The 26118-nt window shown below is 46.3% G+C and overlaps 4 protein-coding genes and 1 long non-coding RNA gene across 10 annotated transcripts; all 5 read right to left on the bottom strand.

The window, feature by feature from the left end:
- Positions 1 to 1173: 1173 nt before the first annotated feature.
- LOC136675129 (uncharacterized) lies at positions 1174 to 5173 on the bottom strand. 2 transcript variants are annotated; one of them, XR_010796137.1, is made up of 3 exons: positions 5082 to 5173; positions 4699 to 4859; positions 1174 to 3341 (listed from the first exon to the last, which is right to left on the bottom strand). It is a non-coding gene; the product is annotated as an uncharacterized lncRNA (long non-coding RNA). The 2 variants fall into 2 exon arrangements; XR_010796136.1 differs by having other exon boundaries at positions 1177 to 3341; positions 4727 to 4859.
- A 1022-nt stretch (positions 5174 to 6195) lies between these two features.
- LOC136674241 (uncharacterized) lies at positions 6196 to 10066 on the bottom strand. Its single transcript, XM_066650143.1, has 2 exons — positions 9516 to 10066; positions 6196 to 8903 (listed from the first exon to the last, which is right to left on the bottom strand). Exons 1-2 carry the CDS (start codon positions 9832 to 9834, stop codon positions 6298 to 6300), a joined length of 2925 nt encoding a protein of 974 aa, XP_066506240.1. The 5' UTR covers positions 9835 to 10066; the 3' UTR covers positions 6196 to 6297.
- A 1371-nt stretch (positions 10067 to 11437) lies between these two features.
- Positions 11438 to 14889, bottom strand: LOC136674257 (uncharacterized). 3 transcript variants are annotated; one of them, XM_066650161.1, is made up of 4 exons: positions 14855 to 14889; positions 14719 to 14774; positions 12972 to 14632; positions 11438 to 12671 (listed from the first exon to the last, which is right to left on the bottom strand). In XM_066650161.1, the coding sequence occupies exons 1-4, from the start codon at positions 14872 to 14874 to the stop codon at positions 11553 to 11555; spliced, it is 2856 nt and encodes a 951-aa protein (XP_066506258.1). In that variant the 5' UTR covers positions 14875 to 14889; the 3' UTR covers positions 11438 to 11552. The 3 variants fall into 3 exon arrangements, with proteins under 3 accessions (XP_066506258.1, XP_066506257.1, XP_066506259.1); XM_066650162.1 differs by having other exon boundaries at positions 11439 to 13546; positions 14078 to 14632; XM_066650160.1 differs by having other exon boundaries at positions 11438 to 14632.
- Positions 14890 to 16012: 1123 nt separating this feature from the next.
- Positions 16013 to 20873, bottom strand: LOC136675245 (uncharacterized). Of its 3 annotated transcripts, none has more exons than XM_066651702.1 (4): positions 20839 to 20873; positions 20703 to 20758; positions 17945 to 20616; positions 16013 to 17530 (listed from the first exon to the last, which is right to left on the bottom strand). In XM_066651702.1, exons 1-4 carry the CDS (start codon positions 20856 to 20858, stop codon positions 16115 to 16117), a joined length of 4164 nt encoding a protein of 1387 aa, XP_066507799.1. In that variant the 5' UTR covers positions 20859 to 20873; the 3' UTR covers positions 16013 to 16114. The 3 variants fall into 3 exon arrangements, with proteins under 3 accessions (XP_066507799.1, XP_066507800.1, XP_066507798.1); XM_066651703.1 differs by having other exon boundaries at positions 16013 to 19054; positions 19685 to 20616; XM_066651701.1 differs by having other exon boundaries at positions 16013 to 20616.
- Positions 20874 to 21996: 1123 nt separating this feature from the next.
- On the bottom strand, positions 21997 to 25156 carry LOC136674258 (uncharacterized). The gene is made up of 2 exons (XM_066650163.1): positions 24606 to 25156; positions 21997 to 23993 (listed from the first exon to the last, which is right to left on the bottom strand). The coding sequence occupies exons 1-2, from the start codon at positions 24922 to 24924 to the stop codon at positions 22099 to 22101; spliced, it is 2214 nt and encodes a 737-aa protein (XP_066506260.1). The 5' UTR covers positions 24925 to 25156; the 3' UTR covers positions 21997 to 22098.
- Positions 25157 to 26118: the final 962 nt, after the last annotated feature.

Here is a 26118-nt window from a genome sequence, read left to right as displayed (position 1 = left end):
AGGTGGACTGGCTTGAGAATTTATAGTGTGTGTAATAAGATTTTGGTATTCCATAACATGAATGAGTTAAACCTAGTATAAACTCACACTCTCTCTCTCTCTCTCTCACACACACACACACACAGAGTATGTCAGTATCAATATGGATTACCCATTGACATGTACTGCCACCACTCAAAAGTAAGACCTGTTTATCTGCACCCCCTTCTCTCTGTATGTGTGTGTGTGTTCGGATTTTGAAAAATAAAACATCTTATCTGGCACATGCTAGTGAAGAAAAAATAAACATATGTGACATCATGAACCTCACTGTAGGATACAGACTTTATATTTATTTTATTTACACTATAATCCCTACATGACCAAAAGTCTGTGGACACCTAATTCCACACTCGTCGGCATTGAGCACTGTGATGGTATGTTCATGTGCAGTTGCTCAAGAGTGCCCCATTTCCTTTCAGGCTTTCCTACAGAGAATACACTGTTTGCAGAGTTGCTTTGATGATCAGGACTTATTTAAACCTCATAGTAGAGTTTAAAATAACATTTATATCATTTTAAAGCTAAAGCCATTTTACAGTGGTTTCATTATTTTGGCTAATCCCTATAAACCAATACATGTGAGGAACAGCTGAGGCACAGAAAGGACCACAGCTCCACCTTGTGCAAGTACATGATGGTAACTTCGGAATATAAACGGTGGCTTTACAGTGGGATCATGTTAATGTTAGGACAGTGGATTTTAGATAAAGCTTTGTTTAAACTGCTTCTGACAGTGAGTTGCGTGGGTTTGTGTGTGTGTGGTTGGGGGGGGGGGGGTGGCAGGGGTGTTGGCTGCTGGGAACCTTCATTAGCCTCTGGCATACATTGATTATGGTTTCAGATATTTTTTTTTTGTAATTTGTTATTGTAGAGGTGGTTAAAAAGACACAAATAAAAGTGACCAGATTGTGTCTCCATTTCTGTTTATGTGGTTTACTTTGATTTCTGCCCCACCCACAGCCCTGGCCCCTCCCCTGAACCTAACTTAGACCAACCCCAAACCCTGCCTCCACTACCTTTGCCCCTAAAGCAGTAGGGTTTTCCTGCACACAACACTATGTAGTTAAAGAATTAACAATGCAGACTAGGTGAAAATACATATAAATAAATGGGAACGATGTGTGTTTTCCCACTATTCTCATTAAAACAGCAAAAGAAACTCTTGAGTAAGTCTTTAAACTCATAAACACTTAACATAAGCAATTAAATTAGTTCCCTAGATTTCCCAAATCTAGGCTTCCAAAGCTCCCCAAACTTTCATGCAAGTACTAGAACAATTAAACACACATCATGCTTTTATTTTTAAGTTTGTAAAATAAATTGTTAAAGGCTTAATTCTTTGTGAACTCGTTATATTTTCAACAAAAATCTGGGTTACAGAAGGTCTGTCTGGTGGATTTGTTCTAACATACATTAAAAGCAATGACAGAAAGGCCACTGGTTGTTAGAATATAACATTTAAAGTCCTACAAATGCAGTATGGAGGCAGCTTAGATCCAACATTTAAAATATCAGCAAGGGACAGGTGTGGTCAACAGCCATAGATGTATCCTTCAAAAATTAGGCTACAGCGACCTCTCATGGCAAAACACATCGGAGGCTTACAAACATTTTCCCCATGACATACTAATTTCACTAACAGAAGAACATACCACTTTTTATAGGAAGAGCAATCCTGTCGCCACTCTGATGGGAAGAGGCAGTGGGCTTTTCATCATTTTACATACATAAAGAGCTGGGACACTGTCCTGCATAGTGAAAGTAGATTCATCTAAATAATAAACACTATTAAAGAGGAAAAAACACCTCAAACCATGAAGATAAGAGTCCAGAGAACAAGGCCCATGATATGCTGCATCTACTGCTGTGTACTTTGTTCCAAAGTTGACATCTGTTTACATATGGTGCACTGCAAAGCCAGATAAAATCCTCAAAATGGCAGCAACAGAACTAGGGATGCAGGCCTACACCGCAAACGCATGAAACATGACCCTCTAGATTCTAAACTCACATATTAAGAACATGGTGAGGAAAACCCACTTGACTGCTGAGAAACTCGACCAACATTTATCATCTAGACCAGGGGTGTCAAACATACGGCCTGTGGGGGTTCACCCGAGGGTTCAGTCCGGCCCGCAGAATAAACCTGCATTATTAAAGAAGAATAAACTCCATTTTATTTAAAATTTGAAGTTCCTATATTGTCCACTAGGGGCGTGTTTTAGTCAATTCTATCGCTTTACCCACTTTTTCTGTTGACTCTGGCACCTTAAGTGAAATGTCTTTCAGACAAAGAAAAATGGACCTCTTCCTATAGGTTCACAGAGGTGAATGGGGAAACCCGTGTGGCTGGTGTGTATGGAGCAAGTTTGTGTTTAAGGAATACAATATTCAACGGGACTATGAAACTCAGCATGGTCAAAAATACAACAGCTTGCACGGAGAACTGAGACCCACCAACATTTCATTTACCTTGTTTTCTGAGGAAACAGCAATCTGTTTTCACCCGGAGCCGAGAGGTCAGTGATGCTGCGGTGAAAGCCAGCTATGTAATTGCTAGCCAAATAGCATTAACGTCAAAGTCGTACTGTGAGGGGGAGTTCGTCAAAAACTGCATGCTGAAGGCTGCCGAAATTGTGTGTCATGAGAAGCAACAAGTTATTGCCAATATTAGCTTGACTAGAAATACCGTGGCAGACAGGATGTTGGAATTATCAGCAGATTTGGACAGCCAACTGAAATGCAAAGCGGAGTCATTTCTGGCATTTTCTGTGGCAATTGATTGCCCTGATATTACGGACATTCTCTCAACTGGCCATATTCATTCGTAGAGTTGACGAGACTTTGACAGTCACAGAAGTTTCTCGAGTTGGTGCCCATGACAGACATCACAACAGCTGAGGACATTTTCCGCTCTGCCATTGGAGTGCTGGACAGACTTGTCCCGCGCCGTAAGCCTGGCTACTGATGGAGCGTCAATGATCGGGAAAAAGGCAAGTGTTGTGACAAAGTTCAGCGAGAAAGTACAAGCTGCAAATGGAGGGGGTGATTTTTGGACATTTCATTGCATTTTGCATCAGGAGGCATCATGTTTCAAGTCATTAAGAATGGATCATGTCACTGAGGTGGTTGTCCAAACTGTTAATTTCATCCGAGCCAGAGGTCTCATCATCAGTTTGACAGCATTCTCAGTGACTGCAACATTAGCCATGGTCTGCCATACCACACAATTAAAATGGTTAAGCAGAGGTGCTGTGCTGAATCACTTCTTTGATTTATGTAGGGAAAACCGACAGTTCCTGGAGAAAAAAGGAAAACCTGTTAAGGAATTACAGTGCCCACTTTGGCTGCAGGACCTTGCATTTATGGTTGATATTATAGAGCACTTGAATAATCTGAATAAAATGTTACAAGGACACAAATTGTAACAGTTATGACAGCATACATGCATTCAAGTTAAAGCTCACATTACGAGAGACAGTTAATCCTGATGTGAAACAGTACAAAAACAAGATCTCAGGGTTGCTGTGAGAGTTTGAGAAACGATTTCATGTCTTTAGCAAACTTGAGACAGAATCCGCAGTTTTTTGCTCACCATTTACAGTCAGCTTCTGATGGGCCCATTGGCATGCAACTTGAAATTAATTCTACATCACAATGCAAAATCAGCGAAAGTTAAATTTGCTTCCGTGGGCTTGGACACATTTTACAAGTATCTCCTACCAGGCTATCCTAAATTGACAGCACTGGCTGCAAAAATGTTGTCCATGTTTGTACCTACCTACCTTTGTGAGCAGATTTTCTCAGTAAAGAACATTAATAAAATGAAGCTGCGCTCCAAGCTCACATATACGCACTTAAATGAGATTCTGAAACTGGCTGTTTCTCAGGACATGATGCTTGATATTGATGCACTTGTGCAGGCTAAAAGATGCCAAGTTTCAGGAGAAAATACTCAGCAAGACTAAATTCTACGCAATGCTACTTTCAATATTGCACTATAAAAAAAAAAGCTGTGAATATTTGCTGCTGTAATTGTGAAAGTGCTAGTCAGTAACAGATTTACAACAGACAAGTTGAGTAAAATATTTCTTATACATGCCATAACTTATGTATGTGAGGGTCTTTTTTACATGCATACATTATATGCATTAGCAAGTGGACACATTTGAAATGTGTTTTAAACAGACATATGATAAAGAATGAGTGTGGAGTCAGTTCATGTGTTAAGAATTACTTCCCAGATGTGGAAAAATATCACTGTGATCAGTTTTAATGCATAATGCACTTAAGTGATTGAGTAAAAGTTGTTGAAATTACACACTTTCCTTAAGTAAAAAGCAGTTCATAAAATTTAGTTAAAGGACAATTAATTTCATAAAGATTATTATATTTATCTCTTTGCACTAACTCAAAAAAAAAAGTGGACTTGTTAGTTCCATGTAATTTTGGAATGAGTTTACTGATCTGGATCCATTGAGATCCAATTAAGTTGCATGTGGCCCCCAGACCAAAATGTGCTTAGTCTAGATAAGGGGTGTCAAACTCCAAATTATGTACATTTTAGGTGGACAACCTAGAAAATGCACTACTAGTACCACAATAAAAAAAATATTAAAATAGTTCCATAAAAAACAAAAGCAAAATTGACTAAACCAGCATTGGGCTCCCTCCAGCACAGTACCAGGACAGTTCACTTCTTCACTGAAGAGTCATGCTGAGAAAACCTGCTCTCCTTCAGATGCAGATAGCCGATAGAGCTTAGAATTTAAGAACCACTGTAGAAACCTGAGGTTGAGGAGCTGCTAGATGCTGACCTGCAACAAAAAAAGAGAAATCACATTAAGACATGTTTAACAACCTAATCAAAAGTAGATTAAAATAACTGAGATTGCTTTATGTCTCTTGAGGAATGCCTGTGGACATCCAGGTTAGAGTGAACAATGAGAAGCATCCATAGCCTGTGAGACATGTGATCAGCAACCCGTTCTTCAAAAAAACATTGTCAAGCTAAGAACACAGCCATTATGAACAATTACCTATTGCTTCTCCAAGCCATTTCTGAAGGAACTGGTGCTTAGAGACCAAAGGCTTGCTATACTTCTCACACCACCAAAAGCCCAGAATCAAATGGACATTCTTTAGCCGCTGAAAACCATTCCTTTTAAGCCCTTCAATTAAGTCACTAGATGCACAACACCTGCTCATGTCACATGCCTTTCTTTTAGTTTATGGTGCAAGAAGGTCCACAGGTCAGCAATTTCACAGCTGAAGGAAGTACACAATCAATTGTCACATGACACTCTTTCAAGCATAAATATTTTTAATGCGCCTATATTTCTAGTTAAAAGCAAAATTAGAAGAAATGTTAGTGCTGTACAACAGTTGGTTTCTTAATCTATGCTATGTCTTGTTCACTTAAGTCAAATTTTTCATCTTTATAAGACATGAGATTTTTACTTGAAGTGGTTTGGAATTACAAATATTTGTCAATATTGAGGTAATTCTGGCCATATCCAGACTGGCAGCTTTCAACGTCATATGCAACATCACATGAGTTATTCCCATCTAGAGACACATTAGATTCAGTTGTCTGCATTCCTTTATGGCACTGTCTGCTGCTCTCCAGTACATGTAGCTCTGTACTTGTGTAAAAGGTTTAGTATCTGGTGTGAGCAGGAATTACATTTGAACTTTATATAATCTACTCAAATGTACCAGGCAATATGGTTTCCCAGAAACTCCTAAACAGATCATTCAGAAGGTGAGATAGGAAAACCAATGAAAGGATCAAGGAAATCTAGGTCTGATATTCAGAAGACATCGAATAAAGGATTGCACTAGGTTGCATTATCCCTATAGAAATGGAACAATACCCAGGACAGGCTAAAGTGGTAGTTCCCAATAGGTACAGCCCCATAGGGCTGTTGCAGGGGGGCACAGGAAGGCCAGTGAGATGCATTGTATGTTATTTGTAATCCCACTGCAATGGGGATTTGTCACATGTTCAAGTAGCTACAGTTTTGCATGGTTTAAATGCTGTGAAATAAGGCAAATAACCAGCTACTTGCAGATAAGACATTTGTGAGGAAAAGCTAGATACAATGCATTAAGCATTTAGATTTTTGACCAATTAGAACACTCACTCAGTGATCAAGCACAAGCATCTTTATTAGAAAATTAGTAAACAAGAGCAGTGCCAACTAAATCAAGATTAGGCTCCACTCCAGCATACTATCAGAAACATTCACAGCTTCACTGAGAAAATCTGCTCCGACATCCAGGCTTGTAGGAAGGCTCCTTCACATGCTGATAGAAGCTGTAGCCAGTTGAGCTTGGAATTTGAGAACCACTGTAGAAACCTTGTGCAACTGCTGAGGAGGAGCTGCCAGATGTTGACTGGGTCACAGATGAGGCAGAGTCACTGGATGCCACCTGAGCCACTGAAGGACCACTCCAGCTCCCACTGATGGCATCAGCAGCAGAGATTTGGCTTGAGAAAGTGCCATATGAGCCTGGTGAAGTTGAGGTAGCGGAACCACTGGGTGCACCCTGGGCCACAGGAGACTGTTGAGCTTGGGCCAAGCCCACAGCAAAGCCTGACTGTTGCTGCCCACCACTAAAGCTGCTGGAATACATTTGAGACAAGTCATAGGCTTCTGAAGGCTGACTTACTTGGCTAACTTTGTCAAACCATACAACTTGGGCTCCATATGGACTACTTGGGGCACTCTGAACCTGGGACAGGGCACTAGAAGCCTGTGATGTAGTTGCATCTTGAGAGGGCACAGTCTGTTTGGGAACATCATTAACAGGTCTCAGGCTGCCCGAGACAACAGGTTTACCACCACTAGTGAAGAGCTTTGCCTTTAGCGAATGAACACCCACTTGTGTCCTTTGACTAGCCGCCTGGGGAGGGAACTGGCTGGGACTGAAGTACTTGGCACCAGGACTGCCTTGAGCTGTTGAAGCCAAGCTACCTCCTAAACTCTGTGGTGGGTGCAGGGGCTGGCTTACTGGTCTCATTTGGGCAATGGGGCCAACTTGAACAGGGGAACTTGGAGAAGAAACTGTAGCAACATTGCTTGAAGCTTGTCGCACACCTGCCTGCCAAGAAACCTCAGACCAGACACTGCCAGGTTGCTGAGAGCTAGGTACCTGCTGGCTAAAAGTGACTTGACCTAGGGATCCTTGTGGCTGAGAAAGTGGTTGCAAAACCTGAGACCAGACACTGCCAGCTTGCTGAGGGCTAGGTACCAGCTGACCAGATGGCATTTGTTGACTCGGGGATCCTTGTGGTTTTGAACCTTGTGATAGCCCTGACTGCTGTGAGACCTGGGATGAGACACTGCCAGGTTGCTGAGAGCTAGGGACCTGCTGGCTAACAGTGACTTGACCTAGGGATCCTTGCGGCTGAGAAAGTGGTTGCAAAACCTGAGACCAGACACTGATAGGTTGCTGAGAGCTAGGGACCTGCTGGCTAACCGTAATTTGACTTGGGAACCCTTGGGGTTGTGAAGTTTGTGGCACCTGGGTCCAGACACTGCCAGGTTGCTGAGGGCTAGGTACCAGCTGACCAGATGGCATTTGTTGACTCGAGGAACCTTGTGACACCCCTGACTGCTGTGAGACCTGGGATGAGGCACTGCCAGGTTGCTGAGAGCTAGGGACCTGCTGGCTAACAGTGACTTGACCTAGGGATCCTTGTGGCTGAGAAAGTGGTTGCAAAACCTGAGACCAGACACTGCCAGGTTGCTGAGAGCTAGGGACCTGCTGGCTAACCGTAATTTGACTTGGGAACCCTTTGGGTTGTGAAGTTTGTGGCACCTGGGTCCAGACACTGCCAGGTTGCTGAGGGCTAGGTACCAGCTGACCAGATGGCATTTGTTGACTCGAGGAACCTTGTGACACCCCTGACTGCTGTGAGACCTGGAATGAGACACTGCCAGGTTGCTGAGAGCTAGGGACCTGCTGGCTAAAAGTGACTTGACCTAGGGATCCTTGTGGCTGAGAAAGTGGTTGCAAAACCTGAGACCAGACACTGCCAGCTAGCTGAGGGCTAGGTACCAGCTGACCAGATGGCATTTGTTGACTCGAGGAACCCTGTGACACCCCTGACTGCTGCGAGACCTGCGATGAGACACTGCCAGGTTGCTGAGAGCTAGGGACCTGCTGGCTAACAGTGACTTGACCTAGGGATCCTTGTGGCTGAGAAAGTGGTTGCAAAACCTGAGACCAGACACTGCCAGGTTGCTGAGAGCTAGGGACCTGCTGGCTAACTGTAATTTGACTTGGGAACCCTTGGGGTTGTGAAGTTTGTGGCACCTGGGTCCAGACACTGCCAGGTTGCTGAGGGCTAGGTACCAGCTGACCAGATGGCATTTGTTGACTCGAGGAACCTTGTGACACCCCTGACTGCTGTGAGACCTGGGATGAGACACTGCCAGGTTGCTGAGAGCTAGGGACCTGCTGGCTGACAGTGACTTGACCTAGGGATCCTTGTGGCTGAGATAGTGGTTGCAAAACCTGAGACCAGACACTGCCAGGTTGCTGAGGGCTAGGTACCAGCTGACCAGATGGCATTTGTTGACTCAAGGATCCTTGTGGTTTTGAACCTTGTGAGACCCCTGACTGTTGTGAGACCTGGGATGAGACACTGCCAGGTTGCTGAGAGCTAGGGACCTGCTGGCTAACCGTAATTTGACTTGGGAACCCTTGGGGTTGTGAAGTTTGTGGCACCTGGGTCCAGACACTGCCAGGTTGCTGAGGGCTAGATACCAGCTGACCAGATGGCATTTGTTGACTCGAGGAACCTTGTGACACCCCTGACTGCTGTGAGACCTGGGATGAGACACTGCCAGGTTGCTGAGCACTAGGGACCTGCTGGCTAACAATGACTTGACCTAGAGATCCTTGTGGCTGAGGAAGTTGTTGCAAAACATGAGACCAGACACCAATAGGTTGCTGAGAGCTAGGGACCTGCTGGCTAACCATAATTTGACTTGGGAACCCTTGGGGTTGTGAAGTTTGTGGCACCTGGGTCCAGACACTGCCAGGTTGCTGAGGGCTAGGTACCAGCTGACCAGATGGCATTTGTTGACTCAAGGAACCTTGTGACATCCCTGACTGCTGTGAGACCTGGGATGAGACACTGCCAGGTTGCTGAGAGCTAGGGACCTGCTGGCTAACAGTGACTTGACCTAGGGATCCTTGTGACTGAGATAGTGGTTGCAAAACCTGAGACCAGACACTGCCAGGTTGCTGAGGGCTAGGTACCAGCTGACCAGATGGCATTTGTTGACTCAAGGATCCTTGTGGTTTTGAACCTTGTGACACCCCTGACTGCTGTGAGACCTGGGATGAGACACTGCCAGGTTGCTGAGAGCTAGGGACCTGCTGACTGACAGTGACTTGACCTAGGGATCCTTGTGACTGAGATAGTGGTTGCAAAACCTGAGACCAGACACTGCCAGGTTGCTGAGAGCTAGGGACCTGCTGACCAGATGCTATTTGTTGACTCGAGGATCCTTGTGGTTGCGAAGCTTGTGGCACCCCCGACCGCTGTGAGAATGTAATCCAGGTAGCACCAGGTTGGCTGGAAGTGCTTTGGACATTCGAGCTACCAAACTGGCTAGAGTAGGCCTGACCACTGGATACAGACTGAAGGACGCTAGAAGATACTTGTTGTAGTGCACCTTGCTGCTGAAGTTGGTTCCCAGTGCTACCAGAAAACTGGGCTTGAGATACAAGGCTATCACTCTGGCGCCCAGGTAGACTAACACCAAAATACATACTTGCAGGAAAACCTACAGAAGGGGCCAGCTGACTGCTCGTTTGGACAAACTGTGATGTGGAGTCCTGGCTAATCTGTGGGATCACACCTGATGTGGAGCTAGGTTGACCAAACACAATATTGGGTTCATCTGTGCTCGTCTTAGCTTCAAAGAAGTAAGACCCAGGCTTTTGTAACTGCTGTGATCCAGCATCCCATTGACTGAGCTGATCCTCTGGAAGTCCTTTACATCGCACTTAAAGAAAGAGAAAAATCACATTAAGACATGTTTAACAACCTAATCAAAAGTAGATTAAGATAACTGAGATTGTTCACTCTAACCTGGATGTCCACAGGCATTCCTCAAGAGACATAAAGCAATGAGAAGCATCCATAGCCTATGAGACAACATGTGATCAGCAACCCATTCTTCAAACAATATTGCCAAGCTAAGAACACAGCCATTATAAACAGTTACCTATTGCTTCTCCAAGCCATTTCTGAAGGAACTGGTGCTTAGAGACCAAAGGCTTGCTATACTTCTCACACCACCAAAAGCCCAGAATCAAATGGACATTCTTTAGCCTCTGAAAACCATTCCTTTTAAGCCCTTCAATTAAGTCACTAGATGCACAACACCTGCTCATGTCACATGCCTTTCTTTTAGTTTATGGTGCAAGAAGGTCCACAGGTCAGCAATTTCACAGCTGAAGGAAGTACACAATCAATTGTCACATGACACTCTTTCAAGCAAAAATATTTCTAATGCGCCTATATTTCTAGTTAAAGGCAAAATTAGAAGAAATGTTAGTGCTGTACAACAGTTGGTTTCTTAATCTATGCTGCATTTCAGTTAACACACCACAAAGAAAACTATCTTTATTTTTTGACAACATAAATCAGTCTTGTTCACTTAAGTCAAATTTTTCATCTTTATAAGACATGAGATTTTTACTTGAAGTGGTTTGGAATTACAAATATTTGTCAATATTGGGGTAATTCTGGCCATATCCAGACTGGCAGCTTTTAACGTCACATGAGTTATTCCCATCTAGAGACACATTAGATTCAGTTGTCTGCATTCCTTTATGGCACTGTCTGCTGCTCTCCAGTACATGTAGCTCTGTACTTGTGTAAAAGGTTTAGTATCTGGTGTGAGCAGGAATTACATTTGAACTTTATATAATCTACTCAAATGTACCAGGAAATATGGTTTCCCAGAAACTCCTAAACAGATCATTCAGAAGGTGAGATAGGAAAACCAATGAAAGGATCAAGGAAATCTAGGTCTGATATTCAGAAGACATCGAATAAAGGATTGCACTAGGTTGCATTATCCCTATAGAAATGGAACAATACCCAGGACAGGCTAAAGTGGTAGTTCCCAATAGGTACAGCCCCATAGGGCTATTGCAGGGGGGCACAGGAAGGCCAGTGAGATGCATTGTATGTTATTTGTAATCCCACTGCAATGGGGATTTGTCACATGTTCAAGTAGCTACAGTTTTGCATGGTTTAAATGCTGTGAAATAAGGCAAATAACCAGCTACTTGCAGATAAGACATTTGTGAGGAAAAGCTAGATACAATGCATTAAGCATTTAGATTTTTGACCAATTAGAACACTCACTCAGTGACCAAGCACAAGCATCTTTATTAGAAAATTAGTAAACAAGAGCAGTGCCAACTAAATCAAGATTAGGCTCCACTCCAGCATACTATCAGAAACATTCACAGCTTCACTGAGAAAATCTGCTCCGACATCCAGGCTTGTAGGAAGGCTCCTTCACATGCTGATAGAAGCTGTAGCCAGTTGAGCTTGGAATTTGAGAACCACTGTAGAAACCTTGTGCAACTGCTGAGGAGGAGCTGCCAGATGTTGACTGGGTCACAGATGAGGCAGAGTCACTGGATGCCACCTGAGCCACTGAAGGACCACTCCAGCTCCCACTGATGGCATCAGCAGCAGAGATTTGGCTTGAGAAAGTGCCATATGAGCCTGGTGAAGTTGAGGTAGCGGAACCACTGGGTGCACCCTGGGCCACAGGAGACTGTTGAGCTTGGGCCAAGCCCACAGCAAAGCCTGACTGTTGCTGCCCACCACTAAAGCTGCTGGAATACATTTGAGACAAGTCATAGGCTTCTGAAGGCTGACTTACTTGGCTAACTTTGTCAAACCATACAACTTGGGCTCCATATGGACTACTTGGGGCACTCTGAACCTGGGACAGGGCACTAGAAGCCTGTGATGTAGTTGCATCTTGAGAGGGCACAGTCTGTTTGGGAACATCATTAACAGGTCTCAGGCTGCCCGAGACAACAGGTTTACCACCACTAGTGAAGAGCTTTGCCTTTAGCGAATGAACACCCACTTGTGTCCTTTGACTAGCCGCCTGGGGAGGGAACTGGCTGGGACTGAAGTACTTGGCACCAGGACTGCCTTGAGCTGTTGAAGCCAAGCTACCTCCTAAACTCTGTGGTGGGTGCAGGGGCTGGCTTACTGGTCTCATTTGGGCAATGGGGCCAACTTGAACAGGGGAACTTGGAGAAGAAACTGTAGCAACATTGCTTGAAGCTTGTCGCACACCTGCCTGCCAAGAAACCTCAGACCAGACACTGCCAGGTTGCTGAGAGCTAGGTACCTGCTGGCTAAAAGTGACTTGACCTAGGGATCCTTGTGGCTGAGAAAGTGGTTGCAAAACCTGAGACCAGACACTGCCAGCTTGCTGAGGGCTAGGTACCAGCTGACCAGATGGCATTTGTTGACTCGGGGATCCTTGTGGTTTTGAACCTTGTGATAGCCCTGACTGCTGTGAGACCTGGGATGAGACACTGCCAGGTTGCTGAGAGCTAGGGACCTGCTGGCTAACAGTGACTTGACCTAGGAATCCTTGTGGCTGAGAAAGTGGTTGCAAAACCTGAGACCAGACACTGCCAGCTTGCTGAGGGCTAGGTACCAGCTGACCAGATGGCATTTGTTGACTCGAGGAACCCTTTGACACCCCTGACTGCTGCGAGACCTGCGATGAGACACTGCCAGGTTGCTGAGAGCTAGGGACCTGCTGGCTAACAGTGACTTGACCTAGGGATCCTTGTGGCTGAGAAAGTGGTTGCAAAACCTGAGACCAGACACTGCCAGGTTGCTGAGAGCTAGGGACCTGCTGGCTAACCGTAATTTGACTTGGGAACCCTTGGGGTTGTGAAGTTTGTGGCACCTGGGTCCAGACACTGCCAGGTTGCTGAGGGCTAGATACCAGCTGACCAGATGGCATTTGTTGACTCGAGGAACCTTGTGACACCCCTGACTGCTGTGAGACCTGGGATGAGACACTGCCAGGTTGCTGAGCACTAGGGACCTGCTGGCTAACAATGACTTGACCTAGAGATCCTTGTGGCTGAGGAAGTTGTTGCAAAACATGAGACCAGACACTAATAGGTTGCTGAGAGCTAGGGACCTGCTGGCTAACCGTAATTTGACTTGGGAACCCTTGGGGTTGTGAAGTTTGTGGCACCTGGGTCCAGACACTGCCAGGTTGCTGAGGGCTAGGTACCAGCTGACCAGATGGCATTTGTTGACTCAAGGAACCTTGTGACATCCCTGACTGCTGTGAGACCTGGGATGAGACACTGCCAGGTTGCTGAGAGCTAGGGACCTGCTGGCTAACAGTGACTTGACCTAGGGATCCTTGTGACTGAGATAGTGGTTGCAAAACCTGAGACCAGACACTGCCAGGTTGCTGAGGGCTAGGTACCAGCTGACCAGATGGCATTTGTTGACTCAGGGATCCTTGTGGTTTTGAACCTTGTGAGACCCCTGACTGTTGTGAGACCTGGGATGAGACACTGCCAGGTTGCTGAGAGCTAGGGACCTGCTGGCTGACAGCGACTTGACCTAGGGATCCTTGTGACTGAGATAGTGGTTGCAAAACCTGAGACCAGACACTGCCAGGTTGCTGAGGGCTAGATACCAGCTGACCAGATGGCATTTGTTGACTCAAGGATCCTTGTGGTTTTGAACCTTGTGACACCCCTGACTGTTGTGAGACCTGGGATGAGACACTGCCAGGTTGCTGAGAGCTAGGGACCTGCTGGCTAACCGTAATTTGACTTGGGAACCCTTGGGGTTGTGAAGTTTGTGGCACCTGGGTCCAGACACTGCCAGGTTGCTGAGGGCTAGATACCAGCTGACCAGATGGCATTTGTTGACTCGAGGAACCTTGTGACACCCCTGACTGCTGTGAGACCTGGGATGAGACACTGCCAGGTTGCTGAGAGCTAGGGACCTGCTGACCAGATGCTATTTGTTGACTCGAGGATCCTTGTGGTTGCGAAGCTTGTGGCACCCCCGACCGCTGTGAGAATGTAATCCAGGTAGCACCAGGTTGGCTGGAAGTGCTTTGGACATTCGAGCTACCAAACTGGCTAGAGTAGGCCTGACCACTGGATACAGACTGAAGGACGCTAGAAGATACTTGTTGTAGTGCACCTTGCTGCTGAAGTTGGTTCCCAGTGCTACCAGAAAACTGGGCTTGAGATACAAGGCTATCACTCTGGCGCCCAGGTAGACTAACACCAAAATACATACTTGCAGGAAAACCTACAGAAGGGGCCAGCTGACTGCTCGTTTGGACAAACTGTGATGTGGAGTCCTGGCTAATCTGTGGGATCACACCTGATGTGGAGCTAGGTTGACCAAACACAATATTGGGTTCATCTGTGCTCATCTTAGCTTCAAAGAAGTAAGACCCAGGCTTTTGTAACTGCTGTGATCCAGCATCCCATTGACTGAGCTGATCCTCTGGAAGTCCTTTACATCGCACTTAAAGAAAGAGAAAAATCACATTAAGACATGTTTAACAACCTAATCAAAAGTAGATTAAGATAACTGAGATTGTTCACTCTAACCTGGATGTCCACAGGCATTCCTCAAGAGACATAAAGCAATGAGAAGCATCCATAGCCTATGAGACAACATGTGATCAGCAACCCATTCTTCAAACAATATTGCCAAGCTAAGAACACAGCCATTATAAACAGTTACCTATTGCTTCTCCAAGCCATTTCTGAAGGAACTGGTGCTTAGAGACCAAAGGCTTGCTATACTTCTCACACCACCAAAAGCCCAGAATCAAATGGACATTCTTTAGCCTCTGAAAACCATTCCTTTTAAGCCCTTCAATTAAGTCACTAGATGCACAACACCTGCTCATGTCACATGCCTTTCTTTTAGTTTATGGTGCAAGAAGGTCCACAGGTCAGCAATTTCACAGCTGAAGGAAGTACACAATCAATTGTCACATGACACTCTTTCAAGCAAAAATATTTCTAATGCGCCTATATTTCTAGTTAAAGGCAAAATTAGAAGAAATGTTAGTGCTGTACAACAGTTGGTTTCTTAATCTATGCTGCATTTCAGTTAACACACCACAAAGAAAACTATCTTTATTTTTTGACAACATAATTCAGTCTTGTTCACTTAAGTCAAATTTTTCATCTTTATAAGACATGAGATTTTTACTTGAAGTGGTTTGGAATTACAAATATTTGTCAATATTGGGGTAATTCTGGCCATATCCAGACTGGCAGCTTTTAACGTCACATGAGTTATTCCCATCTAGAGACACATTAGATTCAGTTGTCTGCATTCCTTTATGGCACTGTCTGCTGCTCTCCAGTACATGTAGCTCTGTACTTGTGTAAAAGGTTTAGTATCTGGTGTGAGCAGGAATTACATTTGAACTTTATATAATCTACTCAAATGTACCAGGCAATATGGTTTCCCAGAAACTCCTAAACAGATCATTCAGAAGGTGAGATAGGAAAACCAATGAAAGGATCAAGGAAATCTAGGTCTGATATTCAGAAGACATCGAATAAAGGATTGCACTAGGTTGCATTATCCCTATAGAAATGGAACAATACCCAGGACAGGCTAAAGTGGTAGTTCCCAATAGGTACAGCCCCATAGGGCTGTTGCAGGGGGGCACAGGAAGGCCAGTGAGATGCATTGTATGTTATTTGTAATCCCACTGCAATGGGGATTTGTCACATGTTCAAGTAGCTACAGTTTTGCATGGTTTAAATGCTGTGAAATAAGGCAAATAACCAGCTACTTGCAGATAAGACATTTGTGAGGAAAAGCTAGATACAATGCATTAAGCATTTAGATTTTTGACCAATTAGAACACTCACTCAGTGATCAAGCACAAGCATCTTTATTAGAAAATTAGTAAACAAGAGCAGTGCCAACTAAATCAAGATTAGGCTCCACTCCAGCATACTATCAGAAACATTCACAGCTTCACTGAGAAAATCTGCTCCGACATCCAGGCTTGTAGGAAGGCTCCTTCACATGCTGATAGAAGCTGTAGCCAGTTGAGCTTGGAATTTGAGAACCACTGTAGAAACCTTGTGCAACTGCTGAGGAGGAGCTGCCAGATGTTGACTGGGTCACAGATGAGGCAGAGTCACTGGATGCCACCTGAGCCACTGAAGGACCACTCCAGCTCCCACTGATGGCATCAGCAGCAGAGATTTGGCTTGAGAAAGTGCCATATGAGCCTGGTGAAGTTGAGGTAGCGGAACCACTGGGTGCACCCTGGGCCACAGGAGACTGTTGAGCTTGGGCCAAGCCCACAGCAAAGCCTGACTGTTGCTGCCCACCACTAAAGCTGCTGGAATACATTTGAGACAAGTCATAGGCTTCTGAAGGCTGACTTACTTGGCTAACTTTGTCAAACCATACAACTTGGGCTCCATATGGACTACTTGGGGCACTCTGAACCTGGGACAGGGCACTAGAAGCCTGTGATGTAGTTGCATCTTGAGAGGGCACAGTCTGTTTGGGAACATCATTAACAGGTCTCAGGCTGCCCGAGACAACAGGTTTACCACCACTAGTGAAGAGCTTTGCCTTTAGCGAATGAACACCCACTTGTGTCCTTTGACTAGCCGCCTGGGGAGGGAACTGGCTGGGACTGAAGTACTTGGCACCAGGACTGCCTTGAGCTGTTGAAGCCAAGCTACCTCCTAAACTCTGTGGTGGGTGCAGGGGCTGGCTTACTGGTCTCATTTGGGCAATGGGGCCAACTTGAACAGGGGAACTTGGAGAAGAAACTGTAGCAACATTGCTTGAAGCTTGTCGCACACCTGCCTGCCAAGAAACCTCAGACCAGACACTGCCAGGTTGCTGAGAGCTAGGTACCTGCTGGCTAAAAGTGACTTGACCTAGGGATCCTTGTGGCTGAGAAAGTGGTTGCAAAACCTGAGACCAGACACTGCCAGCTTGCTGAGGGCTAGGTACCAGCTGACCAGATGGCATTTGTTGACTCGGGGATCCTTGTGGTTTTGAACCTTGTGATAGCCCTGACTGCTGTGAGACCTGGGATGAGACACTGCCAGGTTGCTGAGAGCTAGGGACCTGCTGGCTAACCGTAATTTGACTTGGGAACCCTTGGGGTTGTGAAGTTTGTGGCACCTGGGTCCAGACACTGCCAGGTTGCTGAGGGCTAGGTACCAGCTGACCAGATGGCATTTGTTGACTCGAGGAACCTTGTGACACCCCTGACTGCTGCGAGACCTGCGATGAGACACTGCCAGGTTGCTGAGAGCTAGGGACCTGCTGGCTAACAGTGACTTGACCTAGGGATCCTTGTGGCTGAGAAAGTGGTTGCAAAACCTGAGACCAGACACTGCCAGGTTGCTGAGAGCTAGGGACCTGCTGGCTAACTGTAATTTGACTTGGGAACCCTTGGGGTTGTGAAGTTTGTGGCACCTGGGTCCAGACACTGCCAGGTTGCTGAGGGCTAGGTACCAGCTGACCAGATGGCATTTGTTGACTCAAGGAACCTTGTGACATCCCTGACTGCTGTGAGACCTGGGATGAGACACTGCCAGGTTGCTGAGAGCTAGGGACCTGCTGGCTGACAGTGACTTGACCTAGGGATCCTTGTGGCTGAGATAGTGGTTGCAAAACCTGAGACCAGACACTGCCAGGTTGCTGAGGGCTAGGTACCAGCTGACCAGATGGCATTTGTTGACTCAAGGATCCTTGTGGTTTTGAACCTTGTGAGACCCCTGACTGTTGTGAGACCTGGGATGAGACACTGCCAGGTTGCTGAGAGCTAGGGACCTGCTGGCTAACCGTAATTTGACTTGGGAACCCTTGGGGTTGTGAAGTTTGTGGCACCTGGGTCCAGACACTGCCAGGTTGCTGAGGGCTAGATACCAGCTGACCAAATGGCATTTGTTGACTCGAGGAACCTTGTGAGACACCTGACTGTTGTGAGACCTGGGATGAGACACTGCCAGGTTGCTGAGAGCTAGGGACCTGCTGGCTAACAGTGACTTGACCTAGGGATCCTTGCGGCTGAGAAAGTGGTTGCAAAACCTGAGACCAGACACTGATAGGTTGCTGAGAGCTAGGGACCTGCTGGCTATCCGTAATTTGACTTGGGAACCCTTGGGGTTGTGAAGTTTGTGGCACCTGGGTCCAGACACTGCCAGGTTGCTGAGGGCTAGGTACCAGCTGACCAGATGGCATTTGTTGACTCGAGGAACCTTGTGACACCCCTGACTGCTGTGAGACCTGGAATGAGACACTGCCAGGTTGCTGAGAGCTAGGGACCTGCTGGCTAAAAGTGACTTGACCTAGGGATCCTTGAGGCTGAGAAAGTGGTTGCAAAACCTGAGACCAGACACTGCCAGCCTGCTGAGGGCTAGGTACCAGCTGACCAGATGGCATTTGTTGACTCAAGGAACCCTGTGACACCCCTGACTGCTGCGAGACCTGCGATGAGACACTGCCAGGTTGCTGAGAGCTAGGGACCTGCTGGCTAACAGTGACTTGACCTAGGGATCCTTGTGGCTGAGAAAGTGGTTGCAAAACCTGAGACAAGACACTGCCAGGTTGCTGAGAGCTAGGTACCAGCTGACCAGATGGCATTTGTTGACTCAAGGATCCTTGTGGTTTTGAACCTTGTGAGACACCTGACTGTTGTGAGACCTGGGATGAGACACTGCCAGGTTGCTGAGAGGTAGGGACCTGCTGGCTAACCGTAATTTGACTTGGGAACCCTTGGGGTTGTGAAGTTTGTGGCACCTGGGTCCAGACACTGCCAGGTTGCTGAGGGCTAGATACCAGCTGACCAAATGGCATTTGTTGACTCGAGGAACCTTGTGAGACACCTGACTGTTGTGAGACCTGGGATGAGACACTGCCAGGTTGCTGAGCACTAGGGACCTGCTGGCTAACAGTGACTTGACCTAGGGATCCTTGTGACTGAGATAGTGGTTGCAAAACCTGAGACCAGACACTGCCAGGTTGCTGAGGGCTAGGTACCAGCTGACCAGATGGCATTTGTTGACTCAGGGATCCTTGTGGTTTTGAACCTTGTGAGACCCCTGACTGTTGTGAGACCTGGGATGAGACACTGCCAGGTTGCTGAGAGCTAGGGACCTGCTGGCTGACAGCGACTTGACCTAGGGATCCTTGTGACTGAGATAGTGGTTGCAAAACCTGAGACCAGACACTGCCAGGTTGCTGAGGGCTAGATACCAGCTGACCAGATGGCATTTGTTGACTCAAGGATCCTTGTGGTTTTGAACCTTGTGACACCCCTGACTGTTGTGAGACCTGGGATGAGACACTGCCAGGTTGCTGAGAGCTAGGGACCTGCTGGCTAACCGTAATTTGACTTGGGAACCCTTGGGGTTGTGAAGTTTGTGGCACCTGGGTCCAGACACTGCCAGGTTGCTGAGGGCTAGGTACCAGCTGACCAGATGGCATTTGTTGACTCAAGGAACCTTGTGACATCCCTGACTGCTGTGAGACCTGGGATGAGACACTGCCAGGTTGCTGAGAGCTAGGGACCTGCTGGCTAACAATGACTTGACCTAGAGATCCTTGTGGCTGAGGAAGTTGTTGCAAAACATGAGACCAGACACTAATAGGTTGCTGAGAGCTAGGGACCTGCTGGCTAACCGTAATTTGACTTGGGAACCCTTGGGGTTGTGAAGTTTGTGGCACCTGGGTCCAGACACTGCCAGGTTGCTGAGGGCTAGGTACCAGCTGACCAGATGGCATTTGTTGACTCAAGGAACCTTGTGACATCCCTGACTGCTGTGAGACCTGGGATGAGACACTGCCAGGTTGCTGAGAGCTAGGGACCTGCTGGCTAACAGTGACTTGACCTAGGGATCCTTGTGACTGAGATAGTGGTTGCAAAACCTGAGACCAGACACTGCCAGGTTGCTGAGAGCTAGGGACCTGCTGACCAGATGCTATTTGTTGACTCGAGGATCCTTGTGGTTGCGAAGCTTGTGGCACCCCCGACCGCTGTGAGAATGTAATCCAGGTAGCACCAGGTTGGCTGGAAGTGCTTTGGACATTCGAGCTACCAAACTGGCTAGAGTAGGCCTGACCACTGGATACAGACTGAAGGACGCTAGAAGATACTTGTTGTAGTGCACCTTGCTGCTGAAGTTGGTTCCCAGTGCTACCAGAAAACTGGGCTTGAGATACAAGGCTATCACTCTGGCGCCCAGGTAGACTAACACCAAAATACATACTTGCAGGAAAACCTACAGAAGGGGCCAGCTGACTGCTCGTTTGGACAAACTGTGATGTGGAGTCCTGGCTAATCTGTGGGATCACACCTGATGTGGAGCTAGGTTGACCAAACACAATATTGGGTTCATCTGTGCTCATCTTAGCTTCAAAGAAGTAAGACCCAGGCTTTTGTAACTGCTGTGATCCAGCATCCCATTGACTGAGCTGATCCTCTGGAAGTCCTTTACATCGCACTTAAAGAAAGAGAAAAATCACATTAAGACATGTTTAACAACCTAATCAAAAGTAGATTAAGATAACTGAGATTGTTCACTCTAACCTGGATGTCCACAGGCATTCCTCAAGAGACATAAAGCAATGAGAAGCATCCATAGCCTATGAGACAACATGTGATCAGCAACCCATTCTTCAAACAATATTGCCAAGCTAAGAACACAGCCATTATAAACAGTTACCTATTGCTTCTCCAAGCCATTTCTGAAGGAACTGGTGCTTAGAGACCAAAGGCTTGCTATACTTCTCACACCACCAAAAGCCCAGAATCAAATGGACATTCTTTAGCCTCTGAAAACCATTCCTTTTAAGCCCTTCAATTAAGTCACTAGATGCACAACACCTGCTCATGTCACATGCCTTTCTTTTAGTTTATGGTGCAAGAAGGTCCACAGGTCAGCAATTTCACAGCTGAAGGAAGTACACAATCAATTGTCACATGACACTCTTTCAAGCAAAAATATTTCTAATGCGCCTATATTTCTAGTTAAAGGCAAAATTAGAAGAAATGTTAGTGCTGTACAACAGTTGGTTTCTTAATCTATGCTGCATTTCAGTTAACACACCACAAAGAAAACTATCTTTATTTTTTGACAACATAATTCAGTCTTGTTCACTTAAGTCAAATTTTTCATCTTTATAAGACATGAGATTTTTACTTGAAGTGGTTTGGAATTACAAATATTTGTCAATATTGGGGTAATTCTGGCCATATCCAGACTGGCAGCTTTTAACGTCACATGAGTTATTCCCATCTAGAGACACATTAGATTCAGTTGTCTGCATTCCTTTATGGCACTGTCTGCTGCTCTCCAGTACATGTAGCTCTGTACTTGTGTAAAAGGTTTAGTATCTGGTGTGAGCAGGAATTACATTTGAACTTTATATAATCTACTCAAATGTACCAGGCAATATGGTTTCCCAGAAACTCCTAAACAGATCATTCAGAAGGTGAGATAGGAAAACCAATGAAAGGATCAAGGAAATCTAGGTCTGATATTCAGAAGACATCGAATAAAGGATTGCACTAGGTTGCATTATCCCTATAGAAATGGAACAATACCCAGGACAGGCTAAAGTGGTAGTTCCCAATAGGTACAGCCCCATAGGGCTGTTGCAGGGGGGCACAGGAAGGCCAGTGAGATGCATTGTATGTTATTTGTAATCCCACTGCAATGGGGATTTGTCACATGTTCAAGTAGCTACAGTTTTGCATGGTTTAAATGCTGTGAAATAAGGCAAATAACCAGCTACTTGCAGATAAGACATTTGTGAGGAAAAGCTAGATACAATGCATTAAGCATTTAGATTTTTGACCAATTAGAACACTCACTCAGTGATCAAGCACAAGCATCTTTATTAGAAAATTAGTAAACAAGAGCAGTGCCAACTAAATCAAGATTAGGCTCCACTCCAGCATACTATCAGAAACATTCACAGCTTCACTGAGAAAATCTGCTCCGACATCCAGGCTTGTAGGAAGGCTCCTTCACATGCTGATAGAAGCTGTAGCCAGTTGAGCTTGGAATTTGAGAACCACTGTAGAAACCTTGTGCAACTGCTGAGGAGGAGCTGCCAGATGTTGACTGGGTCACAGATGAGGCAGAGTCACTGGATGCCACCTGAGCCACTGAAGGACCACTCCAGCTCCCACTGATGGCATCAGCAGCAGAGATTTGGCTTGAGAAAGTGCCATATGAGCCTGGTGAAGTTGAGGTAGCGGAACCACTGGGTGCACCCTGGGCCACAGGAGACTGTTGAGCTTGGGCCAAGCCCACAGCAAAGCCTGACTGTTGCTGCCCACCACTAAAGCTGCTGGAATACATTTGAGACAAGTCATAGGCTTCTGAAGGCTGACTTACTTGGCTAACTTTGTCAAACCATACAACTTGGGCTCCATATGGACTACTTGGGGCACTCAGAACCTGGGACAGGGCACTAGAAGCCTGTGATGTAGTTGCATCTTGAGAGGGCACAGTCTGTTTGGGAACATCATTAACAGGTCTCAGGCTGCCCGAGACAACAGGTTTACCACCACTAGTGAAGAGCTTTGCCTTTAGCGAATGAACACCCACTTGTGTCCTTTGACTAGCCGCCTGGGGAGGGAACTGGCTGGGACTGAAGTACTTGGCACCAGGACTGCCTTGAGCTGTTGAAGCCAAGCTACCTCCTAAACTCTGTGGTGGGTGCAGGGGCTGGCTTACTGGTCTCATTTGGGCAATGGGGCCAACTTGAACAGGGGAACTTGGAGAAGAAACTGTAGCAACATTGCTTGAAGCTTGTCGCACACCTGCCTGCCAAGAAACCTCAGACCAGACACTGCCAGGTTGCTGAGAGCTAGGTACCTGCTGGCTAAAAGTGACTTGACCTAGGGATCCTTGTGGCTGAGAAAGTGGTTGCAAAACCTGAGACCAGACACTGCCAGCTTGCTGAGGGCTAGGTACCAGCTGACCAGATGGCATTTGTTGACTCGGGGATCCTTGTGGTTTTGAACCTTGTGATAGCCCTGACTGCTGTGAGACCTGGGATGAGACACTGCCAGGTTGCTGAGAGCTAGGGACCTGCTGGCTAACAGTGACTTGACCTAGGGATCCTTGCGGCTGAGAAAGTGGTTGCAAAACCTGAGACCAGACACTGATAGGTTGCTGAGAGCTAGGGACCTGCTGGCTAACCGTAATTTGACTTGGGAACCCTTGGGGTTGTGAAGTTTGTGGCACCTGGGTCCAGACACTGCCAGGTTGCTGAGGGCTAGGTACCAGCTGACCAGATGGCATTTGTTGACTCGAGGAACCTTGTGACACCCCTGACTGCTGTGAGACCTGGAATGAGACACTGCCAGGTTGCTGAGAGCTAGGGACCTGCTGGCTAAAAGTGACTTGACCTAGGGATCCTTGCGGCTGAGAAAGTGGTTGCAAAACCTGAGACCAGACACTGCCAGCTTGCTGAGGGCTAGGTACCAGCTGACCAGATGGCATTTGTTGACTCGAGGAACCCTGTGACACCCCTGACTGCTGCGAGACCTGCGATGAGACACTGCCAGGTTGCTGAGAGCTAGGGACCTGCTGGCTAACAGTGACTTGACCTAGGGATCCTTGTGGCTGAGAAAGTGGTTGCAAAACCTGAGACCAGACACTGCCAGGTTGCTGAGGGCTAGGGACCTGCTGGCTAACCGTAATTTGACTTGGGAACCCTTGGGGTTGTGAAGTTTGTGGCACCTGGGTCCAGACACTGCCAGGTTGCTGAGGGCTAGATACCAGCTGACCAGATGGCATTTGTTGACTCGAGGAACCTTGTGACACCCCTGACTGCTGTGAGACCTGGGATGAGACACTGCCAGGTTGCTGAGCACTAGGGACCTGCTGGCTAACAATGACTTGACCTAGAGATCCTTGTGGCTGAGGAAGTTGTTGCAAAACATGAGACCAGACACTAATAGGTTGCTGAGAGCTAGGGACCTGCTGGCTAACCGTAATTTGACTTGGGAACCCTTGGGATTGTGAAGTTTGTGGCACCTGGGTCCAGACACTGCCAGCTTGCTGAGGGCTAGGTACCAGCTGACCAGATGGCATTTGTTGACTCAAGGAACCTTGTGACATCCCTGACTGCTGTGAGACCTGGGATGAGACACTGCCAGGTTGCTGAGAGCTAGGGACCTGCTGGCTAACAGTGACTTGACCTAGTGATCCTTGTGACTGAGATAGTGGTTGCAAAACCTGAGACCAGACACTGCCAGGTTGCTGAGGGCTAGGTACCAGCTGACCAGATGGCATTTGTTGACTCGAGGATCCTTGTGGTTGCGAAGCTTGTGGCACCCCTGACTGCTGTGAGACCTGGGATGAGACACTGCCAGGTTGCTGAGAGCTAGGGACCTGCTGACTGACAGTGACTTGACCTAGGGATCCTTGTGACTGAGATAGTGGTTGCAAAACCTGAGACCAGACACTGCCAGGTTGCTGAGAGCTAGGGACCTGCTGACCAGATGCTATTTGTTGACTCGAGGATCCTTGTGGTTGCGAAGCTTGTGGCACCCCCGACCGCTGTGAGAATGTAATCCAGGTAGCACCAGGTTGGCTGGAAGTGCTTTGGACATTCGAGCTACCAAACTGGCTAGAGTAGGCCTGACCACTGGATACAGACTGAAGGACGCTAGAAGATACTTGTTGTAGTGCACCTTGCTGCTGAAGTTGGTTCCCAGTGCTACCAGAAAACTGGGCTTGAGATACAAGGCTATCACTCTGGCGCCCAGGTAGACTAACACCAAAATACATACTTGCAGGAAAACCTACAGAAGGGGCCAGCTGACTGCTCGTTTGGACAAACTGTGATGTGGAGTCCTGGCTAATCTGTGGGATCACACCTGATGTGGAGCTAGGTTGACCAAACACAATATTGGGTTCATCTGTGCTCGTCTTAGCTTCAAAGAAGTAAGACCCAGGCTTTTGTAACTGCTGTGATCCAGCATCCCATTGACTGAGCTGATCCTCTGGAAGTCCTTTACATCGCACTTAAAGAAAGAGAAAAATCACATTAAGACATGTTTAACAACCTAATCAAAAGTAGATTAAGATAACTGAGATTGTTCACTCTAACCTGGATGTCCACAGGCATTCCTCAAGAGACATAAAGCAATGAGAAGCATCCATAGCCTATGAGACAACATGTGATCAGCAACCCATTCTTCAAACAATATTGCCAAGCTAAGAACACAGCCATTATAAACAGTTACCTATTGCTTCTCCAAGCCATTTCTGAAGGAACTGGTGCTTAGAGACCAAAGGCTTGCTATACTTCTCACACCACCAAAAGCCCAGAATCAAATGGACATTCTTTAGCCTCTGAAAACCATTCCTTTTAAGCCCTTCAATTAAGTCACTAGATGCACAACACCTGCTCATGTCACATGCCTTTCTTTTAGTTTATGGTGCAAGAAGGTCCACAGGTCAGCAATTTCACAGCTGAAGGAAGTACACAATCAATTGTCACATGACACTCTTTCAAGCAAAAATATTTCTAATGCGCCTATATTTCTAGTTAAAGGCAAAATTAGAAGAAATGTTAGTGCTGTACAACAGTTGGTTTCTTAATCTATGCTGCATTTCAGTTAACACACCACAAAGAAAACTATCTTTATTTTTTGACAACATAAATCAGTCTTGTTCACTTAAGTCAAATTTTTCATCTTTATAAGACATGAGATTTTTACTTGAAGTGGTTTGGAATTACAAATATTTGTCAATATTGGGGTAATTCTGGCCATATCCAGACTAGCAGCTTTTAACGTCACATGAGTTATTCCCATCTAGAGACACATTAGATTCAGTTGTCTGCATTCCTTTATGGCACTGTCTGCTGCTCTCCAGTACATGTAGCTCTGTACTTGTGTAAAAGGTTTAGTATCTGGTGTGAGCAGGAATTACATTTGAACTTTATATAATCTACTCAAATGTACCAGGCAATATGGT

Source organism: Hoplias malabaricus, chromosome 18, assembly GCF_029633855.1.
Source record: "Hoplias malabaricus isolate fHopMal1 chromosome 18, fHopMal1.hap1, whole genome shotgun sequence".
Classification (NCBI taxonomy): domain Eukaryota; kingdom Metazoa; phylum Chordata; class Actinopteri; order Characiformes; family Erythrinidae; genus Hoplias; species Hoplias malabaricus.
The sequence above is the reverse complement of the archived record's forward strand: the minus strand, read 5'-3'. Positions and strand labels throughout refer to the sequence as shown.

Excerpts from the sequence above, each read along its gene's own strand:
- LOC136674241 (XM_066650143.1), bottom strand. The coding sequence starts at position 9,834 with ATGTATTTTGGTGTTAGTCTACCTGGGCGCCAGAGTGATAGCCTTGTA. Across the intron at positions 8,904-9,515 it reads GGTCCCTAGCTCTCAGCAAC|CTGGCAGTGTCTCATCCCAG; the intron begins CTGGCAGTGTCT and ends GTGCTCAGCAAC.
- LOC136674257 (XM_066650160.1), bottom strand. The coding sequence starts at position 14,874 with ATGGCTTGGAGAAGCAATAG. Across the intron at positions 14,775-14,854 it reads ATGGCTTGGAGAAGCAATAG|GCTATGGATGCTTCTCATTG; the intron begins GTAACTGTTTAT and ends GTTGTCTCATAG. Across the intron at positions 14,633-14,718 it reads GAATGCCTGTGGACATCCAG|TGCGATGTAAAGGACTTCCA; the intron begins GTTAGAGTGAAC and ends TCTTTCTTTAAG.
- LOC136675245 (XM_066651701.1), bottom strand. The coding sequence starts at position 20,858 with ATGGCTTGGAGAAGCAATAG. Across the intron at positions 20,759-20,838 it reads ATGGCTTGGAGAAGCAATAG|GCTATGGATGCTTCTCATTG; the intron begins GTAACTGTTTAT and ends GTTGTCTCATAG. Across the intron at positions 20,617-20,702 it reads GAATGCCTGTGGACATCCAG|TGCGATGTAAAGGACTTCCA; the intron begins GTTAGAGTGAAC and ends TCTTTCTTTAAG.
- LOC136674258 (XM_066650163.1), bottom strand. The coding sequence starts at position 24,924 with ATGTATTTTGGTGTTAGTCTACCTGGGCGCCAGAGTGATAGCCTTGTA. Across the intron at positions 23,994-24,605 it reads GGTCCCTAGCTCTCAGCAAC|CTGGCAGTGTCTCATCCCAG; the intron begins CTGGCAGTGTCT and ends GTGCTCAGCAAC.